At 46.0% G+C, this 19,527-nt stretch overlaps 2 protein-coding genes across 2 annotated transcripts; one reads left to right on the top strand and one right to left on the bottom strand.

Moving 5' to 3' along the window:
• Window positions 1–511: 511 nt before the first annotated feature.
• On the bottom strand, window positions 512–15,584 carry LOC140594823 (interleukin-3-like). The gene is made up of 7 exons (XM_072731792.1): window positions 11,065–15,584; window positions 10,939–10,974; window positions 10,242–10,352; window positions 9,878–9,919; window positions 7,829–9,793; window positions 6,886–6,968; window positions 512–999 (listed from the first exon to the last, which is right to left on the bottom strand). Exons 1-5 carry the CDS (start codon window positions 11,215–11,217, stop codon window positions 9,656–9,658), a joined length of 480 nt encoding a protein of 159 aa, XP_072587893.1. The 5' UTR covers window positions 11,218–15,584; the 3' UTR covers window positions 512–999; window positions 6,886–6,968; window positions 7,829–9,655.
• A 1,418-nt stretch (window positions 15,585–17,002) lies between these two features.
• IL3 (interleukin 3) lies at window positions 17,003–19,345 on the top strand. The gene is made up of 5 exons (XM_072731791.1): window positions 17,003–17,344; window positions 17,426–17,461; window positions 18,475–18,567; window positions 18,683–18,718; window positions 18,832–19,345. Exons 1-5 carry the CDS (start codon window positions 17,030–17,032, stop codon window positions 18,937–18,939), a joined length of 588 nt encoding a protein of 195 aa, XP_072587892.1. The 5' UTR covers window positions 17,003–17,029; the 3' UTR covers window positions 18,940–19,345.
• The last annotated feature ends 182 nt before the right edge of the window (window positions 19,346–19,527 follow it).

Here is a 19,527-nt window from a genome sequence, read left to right as displayed (position 1 = left end):
AAATAAAATAAAAATAAAAAATTAGGATATACTAACAATATATAAAAATGGTAAGAATATATGAAGACCATGTTGGGTTTGACTAGAATATGAATTCTTTTTTTAATTTATTCACGAGAGGCAGAGACATAGGCAGAGGAAGCAGACTCCCTGAGGGGAGCCAGATACGGGACTTGATTCTAGGACTCTGGGGATGCCTTGAGCCGAAGTCAGACGCTCATCCGTGAAGCCACCCAGGCATCCCTGGAATATGAATTATTTTAACATTAGAAGGTAGGGATGCCTGGGTGGCTCCACGGTTGAGCATCTGTCTTCGGCTCAGGACATGGTCCCGGAGTTCTGGGATCGAGTTCCGCATCAGGTTCCTGCATGGAGCCTACTTCTCCTTCTTCTGCCTATCTCTACCTCTCTCTGTGTCTCTCATGAATAAATAAATAAAATCTTTAAAAAAAATTAGAAAGTAAATTAATGTGATTCACCGCATAGATTAAAAGAGAAAATACAATGTTCATCTCAAAATATGTGGAAAACTTTATTTGATAAAATCCACTTCATGATAAAAACTCTCAGCAAACCTAGGAATACAAGGAAACTTTCTTAATCTGATAATGGTATCTGCTGTATACTGAAAGGAAACTACATACTCAATGGTAGAACGATGAAATCTTTCCTTTTCATATCTGTAAAACACAATGATGCCTATCATTGCTTCTATTTAACATTGTACAGAATGTCCTAGCCTGCATAGTAAACAAAAATAGAAGACATAAAAGTAAGTAGCAACAAAATGCCCCTATTCACAGATGGTAAACTTGTGTATATATAAAATCCAATAAGAGCAGAGTACCTGGGTGGCTCAGTCAGTTAAGTATCTGTCTTTCCCTCAGGTCATGATCCCCAGGTCTGGAGATCAAGTCCCACAATGGGCTCCCTGCTCAACATGGAGTCTGCTTCTCCTTCTCCCTCTGCTTGCTGCTTTCCTTCTTGTTCTCTTTCTTGCTGTCAAATAAATAAATAAAATATTTTTAAAAATCCAATAAAAGCTATAAAGTTTTAATACTGATAGAATTTTCAAATTTTCTAGAGACAAAATTAATCTATAAAAATCAATCATATTTTCTCTATACAAGAAAAATACATTAATATAATTTTTTTTAAAGATATCATTTTTAATACTACACCAAAATACTAAATTCCTAGGACTAAATTTAACAAAAGTTGTGTAAGTTTTCTACTGAGAAAATTTTAAATTTTACTGAAAGATGGTGACAAAATAAAAAATAGATATACTACATTCACAGATTAGAAGTCTCTATATCTTTAAGGATGCCACTTTACTTAAGTTGATTTATAGAATTAATGCAATCTTAAAGTTCCAGCATTTTTGGTTGTGTGGTGTGGGTGGCAGGAAAAATTGACAAGCCAATTTAAAATTGATGTGGATAAAGAATAGCCAAGACGCTCTTAAGGAAAAGACAAGAGGAAGAACTTGTTCTTACCAGATACCAAGATGTATTATAAAGTCATAATATTTAAGACAGTGCGATATTGGGGCAAGAGAAGACAAATAGACCAATGGAATAGCAGAGAGCACCCAGGAAGAGATCAATCTGGAAAGCAAAATTAGAAAGTTCTTACATAGTATACAAGAAAATCTCAGGGCCTTGAGGTAAGAAAGGAAGGAATTCCCAAAGATGCAAAGACCATTACCCATAAAGAAAAGATTTGAGTCTCGAAATTGCAATAGTTTGACTTGTGATTTCTCCACATTATGATGGTGGAAATGTGATATGCACTCAGTAGAAATCATACTTCAAATCTTGATTTTTTATCTTTTCCCAGGATAGTGATGTACAGCAGGATACACTCCCCTGATGCTGGGGAGTGGCAGCTCCTCAGCTACCCTATCACAAAGGTAAACAACTAATACACATATTGCCATTTTGTTTTTCATTTTCAGTACAGTATTCAATAAATTATGTGAGATATTCAACACTTTATTATAAGATAGGCTTTTTGTTAGATGATTTTGCCTAACTGTATGTTAACGTGTTTTGGGCATGTTTAAGGTAGGCTAGGCAAAGCTGCAACATTTAGTAGGTTAGGTGTATTAAATGCATTTTCAACTTATGATATTTTCAACTTATTATGGGTTTATTGGGACATAACCCCATCGTAGGTTGAGGAAGATGTGTACATAAAAACAAAGAACTTTGGTTCTTCAAAAGATACCATGGAGTGATGAGATATGAAACAGAGTGAGAGAAGATATTTGCAACATGTATAATCCACAAAGCTTTAGTATGCAGGATATTTATTTAATTATTTTTTTAAGGATTCTTTTTTTAATTTTTTTTATTTATTTATGATAGTCACACAGAGAGAGAGAGAGAGAGAGAGAGGCAGAGACACAGGCAGAGGGAGAAGCAGGCTGCCTGCACGGAGCCCAATGTGGGACTCAATCCCGGATCCTGGGATTACACCCTGAGCCAATGGCAGACACTCAACTGTTGCACCACTCAGGCATCCCAGTATCCAGGATATTTGAAGAAATTCTGCAAATAAGAAAATTGTAGAAAGTCCCAGGAAAAAAAATGGGCAAAATGTTCAATAGGCACTTTATAATACAAAGAATCCAAAAGGTCAATAAACATGAAAAGTTTCTCACCTTCATTAGCAATTGGGACAAGGCAAATTTAAACCACAATAAGATGGCATTGATGTCTCTCAGATTGGTACAACTTTACAAAGCCTGACAATTTGAGACAATATCACATGTTGGCATGGATGTGGAGCAGCAGGAATTCTCAAATACTGCTGGTGGGAATGTAAATTGTATGACATTGTGAAATTACTTATTTATCATTATCGGTGAAGTTGAATATATTCTGAGACCCAGCAATTCCACTCCTGGGTGTGTATATACACATATATAACCACACACTTTATGGTTTAAAGTTACATAGATTTTATTAGTTGACAGTCCTAGAGGTGAGAAGTCTTGAAATCAATGTACTGTAGGGCTGCATTCTTTCTGGAAGAATCTGTTTCTTCAACTTTTTCAGCTTCTAGAGGCCTCCTGTATTCCTTGCCTATGACTTCTTTTTTTTTTTTTTTTAAGATTCTATTTATTTATTCATGAGAGAGAGAGACAGAGAAAGAGAGAGAGAGAGGTAGAAAAATAGGTAGAGGGAGAAGCAGGCTCTCTGCAAGGAGCCTGATGCAGTACTCAATCCCAGACCCTGGGATCATGACCTGAGCCAAAGGCAGACGCTCAACCACTGAGCCCCACAGGCATTTTGCCTATGACTACTTCATCTATCTTTAAGGCCACTGGGGAAGGCTTTTCAAATCCATCTCTATTTCTCTGACTTCTGCTTCCACTATCCCCTCTCCTTCTCTGTATCTTACCCTCCTGAATCCCTCTTATAACCCTGATTATTTCATTGGGCCTACTCAGATAATCCAGGATAATCTTCACATCTCAAAATCCTTAATCATCTCTGCAAAAGTAAGGTAACAAATTCACAGGTTCCAGGGATTAGGACATGGACATCTTGGTGGTGGTGGTGTTGGGAGTTCATCTATTCTGCCTAATAAGTACATGTGTATGTGCTCCAGGATAATATTTGCAGCAGATTCATTTGCAATAAAAACTGGAAACAACTCAACTCCATTCACCTAATGTTTAAAAGCAGCCAAAGCTAAATTATATTGTTTAGAAATGCATTTGAAGTTGACAAAGCTAAAAGAAAACCAAGAAACCAATCATCATAAGATAAGCTAATCAGGGACGCCTGGGCGGTTGAGCATCTGCCTTCAGTTCAGGTCAAGATGCCAGGGTCCTGGGATCATGTCCCACATCAGGATGCCTGCAGGGAGCCTGTATCTCCCTCTGTCTATGTCTCTGCTTTTCCCTCTGTCTCTCGCGAATAAATAAATACATTATTTTAAAAAGAGAGATAGGCTAATCAGTTTTCATCCCCAAAGGGGAGGAAACCATGATCAGAAGGCAAATGTGGGGAGAATTTTGGAGTTTGGGCAATGTTATTTCATTTGACGAGCGCTGGTGATATGGGTGACTGCTTTATAATTATTTGTTAAACCGTGCATACACGTTTTATACCCTTTTCTGTATGTGTGCTCTACATTCCATTTTTAGATATAAAAAATACAATAAAATAATTGAAATTTCTTGCATTTCAAATACCAGAAAAACAAAAAGAACTGGAAAAATTTTCAGAGTGAGAGAGTTTGGCAAGATGGCAAAACTGCAGTCTTTTCCACCAGCCTCTCTTCCTCCCACCCTGAGAGTAATCTGTGGGAGATCTAAATTTACTTACCTGACATTCCCATATGTCAAATGTAGAGTAGAAATTTGCAAGGGAAACCTGGGGGTGTGCCAGATCCCACTATGAGCAATAGACTGCCAACCGCTAGAGCCATCTTCATTCGGTGCTTCCCTCTGCTTGCTACCCTGATTGCCTATGCCAAGTGTCTAAGCTCAGAATGCTCATTCTTCCAGGACTTCCAGACCATTCCCCTATTTCCTATATAGGCCTCCTAGGGCACAGGGAGGAAGCTGATATGGCCTTACCATTTCCATGGGTCCACATGCTCTCATAAACAAGTTCTTATACTAAAAGGTAAGCAGTGCCCTTTGGGTGGGTAAGGAAGCTCAGAGAGCTGTACAATGGAGTGGTCAGGAACTGAGTCTTAAAATAAAGGGTCATTTATCCCGCTGGTAAGAGACCAAGGGGCCCCAAATTGAGGAAGGATGAGGGATCAGGGTGGAGAATGTCCTGGGATTGGGCAAATCTGGGTGATGGGAGACTCAGGAAGACTCTCAGGCTCTACTGAAAAAATACCCAGACTAGACTTTTTTTTTATTACAGTAAAATATATATAACATGAAATTTATCATCTTAACCATTTATAAATGTACAGTATAGTGGCATTAAGTACATTCATATAGTGCAACCATCACCACACCCATCTCCAGAATTTTTTCATCATCTCAAAATGAAGCTCTGTATCCATTAAACGATATGCCCCATTCTCCCCTATCCACAACTACTGGCAACTATCTTTATATTTTCTGTCTCTACTAATTTGATAACTATTGGCGCACTTGGATGGCTCAGTTGGTTAAGCATCTGACTCCTGGGGATCCCTGGGTGGCGCAGCAGTTTGGTGCCTGCCTTTGGCCCAGGGCGCGATCCTGGAGACCCGGGATCGAATCCCATGTCAGGCTCCCGGTGCATGGAGCCTCCTTCTCCCTCTGCCTATGTTTCTCTCTCTCTCTCTCTCTCTCTCTCTCTCTCTCTGTGTGTGTGTGTGTGTGACTATCATAAATAAAAAAAAAAAATAAGGGATCCCTGGGTGGCGCAGCGGTTTGGCGCCGGCCTTTGGCCCAGGGTGCGATCCTGGAGACCCGGGATCGAATCCCACATCAGGCTCCCGGTGCATGGAGCCTGCCTTCTCCCTCTGCCTGTGTCTCTGCCCCCCTCTCTCTCTCTCTCTCTGTGACTATCATAAATAAATAAAAAATTAAAAAAAATTAAAAAAAATTAAAAAAATAAAATTAAATTAAAAAAAAAAAAGCATCTGACTCCTGATTTCAGCTCAGGTCATGATCTCAGGGTTGTGAGATGGAGCCCCACAGCAGGCTCTGCACTCAGTGGGGTGTCTGCTTGTCCCTCTCCCTCTGCCCCTCTCCCCATTGTTCATGTGCATACATGCTCTCTTTTTCTCTCTCCCTCTAAATAAATAAAAATCTTCTAAAAAATTTTATTACTAAAAATATCTTCTGTAAGTGGAGTGCAATATTTACCTTTTGTCTCTGGTTCTTTTTGCTTAGCACAATGTCTTCAAGGTTCATCCATATGGCAGCATGTATCAGAATCCCCTTCTTTCCCCTTTCCCCTTCTCATATCAACAATATTCCACTGTATGTAGAGGCTGTATTTCATCTATCCATCTAGCTGTTGATGGACACTTGGGCTGCTCTAGCTACTGTAAATAATGCTGCTGTTGTAGACTGAATGTTTTCATCTCTCCAACATTCATACATTGAAATCTGACTGCCAACATACTGGGGATCTGGAAGTGGGGCTTTTGGGAAGTGCTGGTTATGAAGGCACACCTCTCATGAATGGGATTAGTGCCCTTATAAAAGAGGCCCCAGAGAGCTCTCTTGCCTCTTCTTGCAAGTGAAGTTAGAGTGAAAAGATAGCCATCTATGAACAAGGAAAGAGTCCCTCATCTGATACTGACTCTGTCAGCATCTTGATATTGGACTTCCCAGCCTCCAGAACTGTGAGAAATAAATTTCTGTGCTTTCTAAGCCACAGAACCTATAGTAGTTTTTTATAGCAGCCTATATGGACTAAGACAGCTGTATGAACACTGGCATACAAATACAGACTAGATGTTTCAAAGTGAGGACCTAAGGCAATTTCAGTTAAGAAAACAATCATTAGAGAGGCACTTGGATGGCTCAGTGGTTGAGCATCTGCCTTTTGGTTCAGGTTGGGATCCCGGGATCCTGGGATTGAGTCCCACATCGGGCTCCCCATAGGGAGCTTGCTTCTCCCTCTGCCTGTGTTTCTACCTCTCTGCCTCTGTGTCTCTCATGAATAAATAAGTAAAATCTTAAAAAAAAAAAAAAAAAGGGAAAGAAAGAAAGAAAGAAAACAATCATTAGAGAGGTTAGGACAATTAACCTACAAAGACCAAAGAGACCCATGACTCCAACTTCACTTCTAACCTGCTGTCTATGGTCTTGTGGCCCTTTTGGCACAGACATCTGGGCAGACAGAAATGTAGTGTGGCATTCCAGGCCATGGGCCTCCTTAACTCACCCCAGCCTTGTGGAGTACTTACCAGACAAGTTCCCTGGAATGATAAGACTGAGACTCAGGAGCTAAATCTGAAAAAGTTCTGAGTTGAAAGAGTCCGCTGTAAACCTATGGGACCCAATACACAAGAAGATGTTTGGAAAACGTTAGTGTTCAATAGTCGGGCAAATGTTTCAATCTAAACTTCCACAAATTAGAGATAAGATATGAATGAAGCCAAATAGAGGGTCCTGTGTGCAGAGGGGAGGAGGTGACAAGGAGGTAGAGGACCCACCATTTGGGCACAGCACATAGAGGATAACAGTCGCAGAGCTAAAGAGCTTACGCTCCCAAAAGAATTGGTCAGAGGAGGCTCTGAGTCAGAGGGAGGCAGGGCAGAGAAAATGGGTGCAAGCAAGTTGTCCTCCTGTCTCAGTGAACTTCCTCTCACTTCTAGACCTGACAGACCTACAGAAGCAGCTAGTCAGGGCATTTGAATGAGGAGGAAGATGCATGGGAACAATGGGCTGGATGAAGAGCGGATGGAGCTTCACAGGGGCACAGGCAACAGGAGGGAGCAGGCTCTGTAACTGTGAGCTGTGAGAGGCTGCCAAATGACTGGGGCGCAGAGGCCGGCACACACAAACCACCACTTATTCCTCTTTCAATCATTGTCTTTATCTGTGTCCCTTCCTCCCACTCATTCCTGACTGGTCAACTTCTTGAGCAGATTCCCAACTCTTGAGTCCCTTGCAGTCTAAAAGAAAATCGGGTGCAGCTTGGAGCCAATGTGACACCCACTTCTCCCCCTTCCCTAGGCTGGTTAGTTCTGCCATGGAGAGCTGCCACCCAATGAGGGTGGGGGAAGGCATGGCTGCATTTTCTCTTTTCCCCTTCCTCTTCAGGACCCCTTCCTCCTTGGGACATTGGAGTGGGGAGGATTGAGACCCATGTCTCTTACATGACAGGCACTGTTGTCATCCTCTTACCTGTTGTTGCTTTTCAGGCTAGACTTGCCTGACTGCAAGGCTCTCTGTGGCAGGTGGGTCCCATGGGTATGTGTCTGCATCCTTTGGGATTCTGTGAAGGAACAGGCAGGAACCTGCTTACTCCATAGCTCCCCCTCCAGGAAAAACCCTTCATTCTACCTCTTCTGAGCCCCCTGCTCCAGTCCCTGGGATCATCCTACAGTATCTTCCTGAGTTCCTCTAGTTGGCAGGTAGCCTTCTTCACCAGGGCTTTAAGCCCTTCTAACTTCTGGCTTTCTGCTTAGGCCTTAGAAAACCACATATTCGCGCAGCCCGGATGGCTCAGCAGTTTAGCGGTGCCTTCAGCCCAGGGCCTGATCCTGGGGACCCAGGATTGAGTCCCACATCAGGCTCCCTGCATAGAGCCTGCTTCTCCCTCTGCCTGCCTCTCTCTCTCTCTCTCTCTCTCTCTCTCTCTCATAAATAAAATATTTTTAAAAATGTTAAAAAAAAAAAAAAGAAAAGAAAACCACATATTCTTGCTCTATCACACTGTGGGAGGCCAGAAGGCTCCAAGGCACTCTGTCCCACTGGTTGTCTTCTTGGGTCAAAGAGGCATAAGCTTGGATGCTGGTTGTCTTTTCTAGGACAACAGGCAAAACCCTACTCAGCATCCTGTTAAACTGACATTTTATCTTGAGACAGTAGTTTACAACAAGCAAATGTCCTCTAGTTGACAGCTAACTAGGAAGAAGACACTTCATTTGCTAACTGTCTGGCCATTAGAGTTGTGTTTTATTGAATCTGGAGGGTTTTAGAATATAAAAAAACTGGAGCATATTTCACTTCATGTGGTGTGGACTATATTCTTCTCATCCAGGTGTGGCCCCAGGCGGTAGAAAAAGACGGGGGGGGGGGGGGCGGGGGGAGAGGACCAAAGACTTAAATAGGTGTGAGGGGACTTTGGGAGATCAGGATCCCAAACTAACAAGGGCTATTCATTCTCTGTGCCGAAAGAAGCCATATGGATCCTCAATGGGGACTTCATTAGGAAGAAAACCAGAGTGTGTTTCTCCTGGGACCTGGTCCAAGTGGGCTAACCCTAAGTCACTAGAGGGACAGCAGCAGGGCGGCTGTGGGCAGAGAGGTGTCCAGCTGCTCCGGCACCTTTGAGAAAGAGGATGGGAGCTGCCTGGCCTGGGAGCTGTGGTGGGAATTCCAGCAGTCAGGTCTGGGGCCAGATAGGGGTGGTGGTGCACATGGGAAAGATGAGAAGTGGACAGAGCCGAGAGGTACTAGGAGGCAGATGTGGGTAGTGAGGAGAGGGATGAGTAGGGGCATGGGGCTGATGGTGGAGCCCGAGCTAGGGAGAAGGAAAAGATCTGAGTGAGCCCATGCAGGGGATAGGATAGGGAACACCAGGGGGGAAAGAAGACAGAATCCCAAGAGGAATCAAAACCACAGAATTAAAGAAATTAACCATGGATGTAGAAACTGCAACCCAGACTCAGATCAAACAAGAGAAACCCTCTAGAAATGCAACATTGTGCACAAAGTAGCTCTTCATAAAACATTTATTTCTTGCAGAGAAGAAACCCTTTTGCAATCTGAAGTACAAATGAAAACAGCTTCACATCTCCTCTGAGCTCTGCTCAGCAGCTCCTAAGAGGGCTCCATTATTACAATAAATAACTCCATAATAGGGTGAACAATAAATAAACTGTTACATAAATAGGATTGTCAATGAGATCTGTGACAGATTGGAACATTAACTAGAATATCAAGGAGGAGGGTTGGAGACCCAGGACCTGAGCCCAGCTCTGAGCCCTGGGAGTACAGAGCTCTGGACTAAGACTTTTTACATGAGGCTTTGAAAGTTCCTGGGCATTTCAGTAAGGGCTTCAGGAAATCATCCAGGGCTTCCAGGAAGATTTTCAGCTTCTCTGAAAACTCATTAAAATCTTCTGCTTGGATGTACACTTCTCTCTTTGAAGAAATAAGAAATACGGGTCAGATGTGAAGGAGGCAGAAGGGATATGGTAGGTTCCATGCTCAGTCTGGGCAGCTTACCTGGGGTGTGGGCATGGGCATGGGCAAGGTTTGCAGCAAGTTCTGTGGTCCAGAGACAAGAAAAGCCAGTTAGTCGACCTTTTGGGGGGAAAGCCAAGAAGGCAACAGGAGTCTCACTAGGAGCTGTTGGGCCTCTGTGTCTCCCTGCCAGTGACCCTACTCAGGAAGGTACTAGGTGGTAACTCTGTCCCCAGCCATGGAGGGGTTGGCAGCAAGGGAAGGGGTTGGAACTCAGGTATCAGGGTGAAAATGCTGCTGCTATTTTGGAAATGGGCAAGATAAGGCCATGCACTCTGATCTGGAGTGGGCTCCTTTGTGGTCCTGGAGACCCAGTGCCAAAGAGACCCTCCCCAACCTCACACACCTCCAGCTTCTCCAGATTTTTATTGATGGATAAAGATGCATTAGAGACACTGAAGAACTTCTCTGAGATGTTCCGGAAGGCAGCCAGGTTAGACTTCAGAAGGGTATCTTTCTGTAGGACAAAGAGTGATTGAGGGAGGGTTCAGGAGGGGCTGTCCTCATGGTGTGGTGTGTCATCCCTCCTGCCTCCTTTCTGGGATGCCTTTGCTGGCACCCTCCACCACTTACCCTAGCTTTCTGCATTGGTGCTCTGTCCTGCCCCAGACAGACCAGAAAGAACCCAGCTGCCCCATGAGCGCAGGACATGAGGTGGTCACAGCACATTCCAGCAAATCCCAGTCAAGGAAAGGCCTGTCCCACCACCTGGCTCCAGATGGGCTCTGGAAAGAGCCTGGGTGAACTGGAAACTTCATGACCCAACTGCCAGAAGAATCCAAAGGGAGGGAGGCCTGTTTTAGCAACCTAAAATTTTAGAACTCCAATACTTGGAAATAAACATCTACTCTACAACCCCCACATGAGGCAAAGAACAGGTGAATCCAAGTATCTGCCCTTAAAATGGCAGGTAAAGGATAAAAGCTCAGGTGTGACCATCCAGGTGTGCCTGAGCCAAACACTCCCAAGCCCAGGGCAGTGACCAGCAGCATAATGGCAGTCACTGGCAGGGAGACAGTAGGCCCCTGGGCCTGAGCTCTCACCTCCAGCTCTAGCCGCAGATTGAAGTCTTCAGTTGTCTGCAGGGGAAAAGAGAGAACTATGAATGCCTCTGGCCTGAGACTGCCAGGCCATTCCTACCCATGCCCAGTGTGTCCCCAGCTACTCACAGAGGTAATGTTCAGCTTATAGTAGATTTCAGGGATGGTGCTCCAGTACTCACAACAGGCCTGCTCCTGGTCTCCAGGGGTCACTGAGAGCAGGGATCTGGAGAGGCTGAAAGGAAGGAAGATGAGAAGCTGAAGGCAGAGGGAGGTCCACATCTCTGAATTTCTAGGAGCAAATGTGGTCCTCCCTGGCTGTATGGGATCTGAAGTGGCCCACCCTCCTTCTCTCTTATAGACCCACTGAGGGGGGTGGGGATGAGGCAAGGCGGGAAACGGGGTGATGCGGGATGTTCAGAGAAGCCCCAGATGGGCTGATACCCTTTTCTGATAGGGAACCTCCATGACAAACTTATCAACTTATTCATCATTTTCTGGAACTTATGATCAGTAAACTTGAAAAAACCTTCTCAAAGTTTCACCTCACCTCAGCAAGGATGATAAGAACCGCTGCTCACCAGACAGAGTGGGCAACCTGGCTCTGAGCTCACCTGGGTCTGTTTGTGGCTCTCCCCAGCCAGGATCTGGTCCCATTTTCCCCTGAACAGCTCTCTCTGTCACCCACCATTCCTGGCCTCCCCTTCTCTGCCTGCAAGGCAGCCAAGATTTTGCCTGGTAACGTCATCTCCATGGCTAACCATCTGCATGAAGGCTCAATCACTTAGAAGAGCAGTTCATTTAAGGGGGTGGAACACTGTGTTACTAGCATGTACATCCCTTCACAGTTTTGGAGCAGCTTCTTTGAGAATGGGAAGTGTGGGAGTGAGGGCCCTGTATGTCTGTCCCTCACCTGGTTCCTGGTTTTATCAACATAATAGGCATGCATGTCCCGAATCTTTGTGTTCCAGGTGGGCCATGAGAGAATGGCAGGCAGCAAATGCATATATGTTTTTAAATAACAAGAATGACATGGTTACCCCCAATTACCAGATTATCTGAGTTGAGGCTAGTAGACTTGAGACTGACAGACAGAATGCCTGCATCCCCAAACCCAGCTGTACTGGGGAGCATTCCGTCTATATCATGTCTAGCTCTGCACTCTCCTTAGCTTATTAGCTTTCCCTTCCTCAGTCTTCCCATATCGTCCAAGCTGGGCGAGGCTCTCCCATTTCCAGGCTTATTATTTTAAACTGTGATTTTCCATCTGTCTTCTCTATGATTGGACTTGGGGAGGAGGTCCATTTGGCATAGTTGGGCCCCAAGGAGGCCACATCCACAGCATGGGATGGAAAGTGGAAGGTCACAAGGGTGAGGCTATGCAGGCCCCAGGGCAGGAGTACAGAGCTGGGTGAGACAGGAGTCCAGACCCCCTTTTCCCAGAGCTCTTTCTGTTCAGGTGAGCACATTAAACCTAATAGCACTGCTTGGCCAGCCAGGAGCCCTGAGCTGCCTTCTGTATTGACAAAACCAGGCAGTGTGGTCAGGGTTACCAGCGGAAGGTCATGGGCAGACAAAATCTGACACAGGAGGCAATAGAGAGGGTGTAAAGGGTGTCTGTCATGATAACTGAGGTCTGGGTCCCTGTTGGTGGTGGGCACCCCAGAAAATTCCACTAGACCTGTGTGGCGGAGTGGGGTGAGAGGAAGGAGCAGATGTGGATGGGTCTCAAAGGTCACAAGCTTGAACACTGTGGCCCATTCCAAGTGAATCTGGACCACAGGCCTATGGAGACCTATGGGATGGGGCCCAGGGACCCACCCTGAGTCCTTTTCTGCAGACTTGGGTCAGCAGTACTGGGTTGGCTCTCCCACCCCAGCTCTAGCAGGGCCTCCCTGGTGCCACCTGGAGCTGGGCACCCTCAGCTCATTTCCCTTCCTGATTGCAATCAGCCCAGCCTACAGAGGAGGCTTTCCCTAGGCTAGGGTGATGTAAATACCAGGGGTAGAGTCACTTTATTACAGGAGGCCAGGCTTTTCCAAATGGTTGGGCATGACTATGGCCTGTGGGAGAAGGAGGGGGTTCTAGTGATTTGACCCAAAGCAGCCCCTTTAGAGCCAAGGCAAACCTCAAAGGAGACTCCTGAAGGAGGTCAGTCCTCTGGATGCCTTGAGAGGTCACAGAAGCACTGGGGAGGATACCTGGCTGTCCCCTACAGCAGCAGCTGAACAGCCCTCTTTGAAGAATATTCGCTTCATGAAATGTAACTCTCTGTTCCTTGCACAGGGATAAGTACTGGCTTGTTCTCAAATGGCCTCTCCAAGGGGACTGGGCCCACTACCTCCTGCCTGACTTGCTCTGGCCATCCCTGCTCCTTTCTCAGCCCATCATGGCCTCCTCCCATGGCCTCATAACCCTGCCTTGGGGACCCTCCATTCTATACTTTGGACCTCTCACTTTGAATCCAAAGGCTTTGGATTCTCTCAACCTCCTTGCATTTTAAGCCCAGGCTACCAGCCCCTTATGGTCATCTCCAGACAATCAGCTCACACACTCCCAACCATGGCAGCCTCCATGCCTCTAACCCTACCCACCTCTCTAAATCTTTAGGAGTTGACTTTGTCTATTTCACAGGGGACACAGAAAACCATTTTCCTCTCCTGCCACCAAACCAGTGGACACAATCCATTGCACCCCCCCCCCCCCCCCCGGATGCACTAGCTGAGCCCTCTGCTCAGATGAGCAATGTGATGCATAACGCAAGGAGCCTTCCCTGTCCAACCCACTCTCAGCTCAGCTCCAGCAGACAGATCTTCAAGCTTCCCTGTCTGGAAAGATCCTCTCTGACTCTTTCACTCCCCTAGCCACCTACCTCTCTCCCCTTCCCTTCAGAATAAAACTTCAAAGCATCTAGTATCCTTTGTCCCACCTTCATTCATCAGCCTACCGCCACCAGCTTCTGTTCTACTGCACAATAAAACTGCTCCCCCAGAGGCACCAGTGTCCTCTTGTCAGTCATTCCAGTGGCTACATCTTATTCTCACCACACTGTCCCCCTCCTACCACCCTGCATCACCCCTTAATCTATTACTTTCTGGAACTCAGCCTCTAGGGTCAGACAGACCTGCTTGCATTCGATCTTGGCAATGCCACTTTCTAGCTGTAGGAACTCAGCCTCCCTGAGCCTCAGTTTCCTAGCTGTGAAACAGTGATAATGAGAAAACCTGCCTAATAGGTTCACTGTGAAGATTAATGAGTCAACTAGGGAAAAGAACAGAGTGCCCAGCATTTGCTAAGTGTCACTCAGTGGAAGTTAGCTGTTAGATTTTACCTCCATGCAGTTCTCTGCCTCTGCACCAGAAACAGCCCAGGCTAGCCTCTCCACCATCTATGGTCCAGAGATGCTCCCACACCCCCTCACTGGCCACCCTGCTGTCCTGATTCTTCCTAGCCATTCTCCCCACAGTGGCTAGACTGGGCTTCCTGGAACCCAAACATTTCAGGGCTATATGCTTCCCTGGCTGGATACCTCACAGTGCTTCCAATGCTTCTGGCATAAGGCCTAAGACTACCTTCTCCCTTGATAACCTTTGTAAGATTTTTAAAAACAAGAAACAAATACTATAAATGTCAAGATTTATAGTAGCATTGCTCGGGTTTTCTTTGCTATAATGCAATACAAAGTCAGGACTTTTAAAGGAGCATTTGCAGGAATGCTCAGCTTTCCTAGCTTCAAAACTGACTGAACTTTAAAATTCCCTCAAAAAGTCCTCTGATTAAAAAAATAGTAGAGGTTTTTCTCTGTAAGAAATCGCACATTTTTGTGTTCAGTCCCTAAAACTTTTATATAGAAGGTTAACACCAACCCATGGTAGTAGTCAAGAAGCCCTGTGTCTCTGAGGCAAGGACCCTCAGCCTTACCCAAGCTGAGTACTTTATTTTTTTTTTCTAGCTTTTAAGCTCAAAGTCTAATAGGGCAGACAAGAACAAATACAAAGTGAAAGTGTTGTATGAGGCCTATACAAAGTATGTAGGGAGAGCAGATAATAACAGCATCTCACATTTATTAAGCTCTTATGTTATGAGTTAAGTACTTAAAATCAGAACTTCTGGGATCCCTGGGTGGCGCAGCGGTTTGGCGCCTGCCTTTGGCCCAGGGCGCGATCCTGGAGACCCGGGATCGAGTCCCATGTCGGGCTCCCGGTGCATGGAGCCCGCTTCTCCCTGTGCCTGTGTCTCTGCCTCTCTCTCTCTCTCTCTCTGTGACTATCATAAATAAATAAAAATTAAAAAAAAAAAAGATTTAAAAAAAAAAATCAGAACTTCTGCAATGTCATGTGAATCACCTGAGGGTCTTGTCAAAATGCAATTTTTTATTCTGAATGTCTGGGATGAGGCCTGAGCATCAGCACTTCCAATAAGCTCCCATGTGCTGCTGAAGCAGTGGTTCTGAGGTCCAAGATTAGAGGAGCGAGGCTAGCTGTTGGCCTCTCCTCACAAGACTATGCATTTCTTAAGGAGAGGAGCCAAGGCTGTTCTATTCCCAGGGCTTACACATAGCAACTATTGGATGATTGATGCCTAGTGAGTACCTAGCCATAAGGTTTCCTGGTGTTGCCTCATTTCACTGTGCCTTCAAGATACTCCCTGTGTTTTCTGAGGATGTTCTGGGCCCAGATTCCAGGACCCTTCCTGGCCCATGGCTGAGCAGGGTGCCATGTATACTGGCTAAGGGCGTTATTCTCAAAGCAATGCCTTGGGTCACAGCTTCTTCACCTGCCTTCTCTGCAGCCACATCCTGGTCCTTGTCTTTACCAGATCTGCTCCTTGGTCAGAGGCCCGAAACACCCCAGTTTCCCTGCCTCAGCATAACCTTCTATCCTTCATCTCCCCACACTGTATCACATCTCACATTACACTCCCCACAGATTGTATCACATCTCACCCTGACCCCTGGATCTTCCAGCCCGCCTCTCCTGTTCCGCTGCCCCAGGCCCAGTTATCTCAAAGAACTCTTCCCCACACCCTGTCACATTCACCCCTTTGCCAAAACCCTCTGTCCTGGGCTTGAGTCAGGGCCTGACATGCCTCATGGGTCAGTGGTCCCCCTCTCCCTTCAGGGGCTGCCTCTGGGCCCCCCTAGCCTCCTGGTTTTCCTGCTTCTTCTCTAGCTGCTGTTTCTCTGGTTCTCTATGGGCTTCTCATGATCTGTCCCTGCCTTCTCCCCAACTCTGCAAAGCCTTCCTACAGGGCCTGTGCCTGCCAAGTCCATACTCCCTCAGACTGGGATCCAGACTCCTGTTACACAGCTCTCTCTGCTATTCCTCCGCCCCCATTGCTAGAGACCCAGTCTGAAACCAAAAGTTGCCTTCCCTTCTTCCCTTGCCTCAGCCCTCAGAGCTTCCAGTTCCACCTCCTAAACCTTCCCAGGCTAGGCCCTTCCCCTGTCTCCCAGGGATAATTTCCTCAAAGGCCCCAGCTCCTCTGTGCAACCAAAGGGAATATCTGGGGCTTGGAGCCAGGCCTCCACTAGAGGTTAAGACCCCAAAACCCAGGGCAGAGTCAGGCTGTCAGATCAATGAAAAAAGAATGAGTGTCTGGTGCCTGGGCTCCATCTGCCCCCCACCAGGAACAGAAAGTGTTGAGGAGAAGCAGCCCACAGGCCATGGGGCAAACCCCTGGGGGCTTTAACACCAGTAACTCAGCATTGGGGTGGGAGGCAGTCAGGAGATGTGCTTCTCAGTGGATGAACCCAAAGGTGAACAGTTAGCTGTGTGACAGGCTTCCAGACAAACTATTGTCTGTTCCAGTGGGCCTTCACTTGGACACCCACATAGGACCAGGGAGTGCCCGGCAGGGTGGTCAGCAAACAGTCAGAGCTGCCCAGGGGATGGCAGGCAGGAGGCTTAAGGTAGCTCAGAGTCAGGCAACTCCTCACCTGTCAGAGGGATCTTCTCACCTATTCCACTCTGCCCAGTGGCTAGCCCATCTCTTATCCTCCTTGCAAGAGGAGGAGATAACCTCTGAGTAATTTTTTTTCCAAGTTTCACTGATCTCCAGTACTAGAAACTGATGAATAAGCCTGTGGTTTGCTATGGAGGTTCCATGTCAGATAAAAATTCTTCCGATCCCCTGCTCTCATCGGGGTGTAGGCACAGTCTCGGGGCATAAAAGACAGGACACTGTGTTGGATGCTTCAGAACGCCACAAAGGACCAGGACGAGACAGACTACACCCTGTCAGCCTGAACATGAGCAGCTTCCCCATTCTGCACCTTCTCTTGCTCCTGCTTGGATGCCAAGCCCCACAGGCACAGGGGAGGCCTTTTTCGACACACCTGCCTAAGCAATACTTCACAATGATCAATGAAATTATGGAGACATTAAACAAGTCACCCTCGCCTTCAGAAGTAAGTAACTGGGATAGGTTGGCAGAGGGTAGGGAGGGGCTGGCAGAGGCCTCATGGCTCTCTCTCCCTTTGCCCCCACAGGAACCCTTGGACTCAAATGAGAAAGAGACCTTGCTGGTAAGCACTCAGCCCACACTTGGGCACCTGGATCCCAATCCACTTCCCACTTGGGTGGCCTAGGGCAGGTCACCCTACCTTGCCTAGCCTCAGTGTTTCATCTGCAAATGGGGTTAACAGTGTGTATCTCAGTGGGGTTGCTATGAGAATTATGTGGCACCAGTGAATAGAGTCACTGGACCAGTGTCAGGTGCTAACAAGCATTCAAAACATTTTCCCAGCTGGGTCTATAATGAGGAAATGCTTTTTTTTTTTTTTAATTACAAATGAAAAGGCAGCTCTAGATGAACAACTTCAAAGGTCTTAACTCCTCATTTTTCAGTAGGGGCAACCTACAATTTCCCCCAAGAACTTTCCTGCCTTCCTTTTCCTTAAGACACTGAATTCTGTTTCTCACACTGACTAGCCCTGGGCATTACCATTTACACTTACTTTTCCTAGTTTCAGTTGGCTTCCATGGTTATCTCACCTTTGTTTGCATGGCATTCCTTAGGTCCAACAAGAGGCTGAATCTCTCCTGAGTTTATTGGCCATGTGTATCCCCCATTTGTAGGCATGCACAGTTCACAGGCTGCACCCACGTCCTGCTGGAGTTGGCCTCTCTGTGATTTTCTTCCAGATTTCTAGGAGCCCTTCATTCAGTCAAGGCATTAATCCTGATATCTGGTCTCTTAGCTGCAAATACCCCCCTGGCCAGCCCTCTACCTTTTGTAGATCTTCTTTTGGACAATGCTTTTTCCCTCCAAGGGCAGAAAGATCCACCCAGGCCCTGGTAGCTTACCTGGAGCCAGGGGCTTGGGGTCAAGGGAAATAGGCCTTGTTTGGGGTATACACTCACCTATAGGCCTGTGCCATTAGGGGTATCTCAGGGACCCACCTGGGGCAGGAGGGGGACTAGCAGAGGACTGTCCAAGGGTGTCACTGAAAGCAGACTTGAAAAACTGGGGATGACTTCAGCCATGTTAGAAGGCTGAACCCTGACCTTTTCCCACGTGTTTTCTTGGTTTCCTTAGGAAGATACCCTTCTGAGGCCAAACTTGGATGTATTCTTGAATGCTTCCAGCAAGTTTGACAAAAATGGATTGCTAATCTGTAATAATCTTAAGGTGGGTAAAGCTGTTGAGGGTTTTGAGGATCCCTGTGTTACCCTGATCAGCCTCTGGGGAGGCTGCTCTTTTTCCAGGTGAGTCTCTGACTACCTGCTTTGGTTTCTTCCCACAGGAATTCCTGCCACTCCTGCCCACTCCCACACCCAGGGTAAGCTGATCCCCAAGATGCCCCAAGATGCACGTGGTATGCTCAGCCATGACCTGACTCCTAGCCTGTCACCTACTTTCCAACCTAATATCACCTTCCTTGTTTCTTCACAGGGAGAACCAATCTCTATCATGGAGAATAACTGGGGCGATTTCCAAAGGAAATTGAAAAAATATCTAGAAGCCCTTGATAACTTTCTGAATTTCAAGAACAAACCCTGAGTCTTAGAATTCTCAGTCTGAGGCCTTCTCACCATGGGGCCTTGAATGTCAGATACAGCAGAACACCTGAAGACTCTGGGATGTCTCTCATCTCTCCAGTCCAAGACTGGAGGGATTTCATTTTCTCCTGTGGAGTCAGATGAATTGTCCATTATCTAATTTCTGAAACGTGCTGCCCCCATTTGGCCTTTCATGACTATATTCTCATTTTTATCCTATTTATTTATTTATGTATGTTTTTATTTATTACCATATGCAATGGGAAGTATATTTATTTTAGCAAGAGTCTATGTCCTGCTCCTTCTAAACAAAACTCAAGAGGGGGACATGGGGCTTGTTCATTTGTACCTCAGGTTTTAAATTGATTTCTACATATCTGAGAAAATAAACCACACTCTCTGAACAACTGCTTTGTTGCCAGTGTATTGATTTGACTTAAGTCTTAGTAAACCTGTTGCCTGATGATTGAGCAGTCATCTACCCTCCACCCCAGAACTTCTCCCTGCCACCGGATGAGCCCCGGAACCCACACCCTGGCAATCTGTGGTCTACTGGGGAGCCAGATTGAGTTTTAGAAAATGCAAATCT

Source organism: Vulpes vulpes, chromosome 12 (genome assembly GCF_048418805.1).
Source record: "Vulpes vulpes isolate BD-2025 chromosome 12, VulVul3, whole genome shotgun sequence".
Lineage (NCBI taxonomy): Eukaryota > Metazoa > Chordata > Mammalia > Carnivora > Canidae > Vulpes > Vulpes vulpes.
This window is presented reverse-complemented; position numbering and strand designations above follow the sequence as displayed.

Coding starts and splice junctions, on each gene's coding strand:
- IL3 (XM_072731791.1), top strand. CDS start 17,030: ATGGAGGTTCCATGTCAGATAAAAATTCTTCCGATCCCCTGCTCTCAT. Junction 17,345..17,425: donor AGTCACCCTCGCCTTCAGAA/GTAAGTAACTGG, acceptor TTGCCCCCACAG/GAACCCTTGGACTCAAATGA. Junction 18,568..18,682: donor TAATCTGTAATAATCTTAAG/GTGGGTAAAGCT, acceptor TTCTTCCCACAG/GAATTCCTGCCACTCCTGCC.
- LOC140594823 (XM_072731792.1), bottom strand. CDS start 11,217: ATGTGGACCTCCCTCTGCCTTCAGCTTCTCATCTTCCTTCCTTTCAGC. Junction 10,975..11,064: donor ATAAGCTGAACATTACCTCT/GTGAGTAGCTGG, acceptor TTTCCCCTGCAG/ACAACTGAAGACTTCAATCT. Junction 9,794..9,877: donor TGCCCATGCCCACACCCCAG/GTAAGCTGCCCA, acceptor ATTTCTTCAAAG/AGAGAAGTGTACATCCAAGC.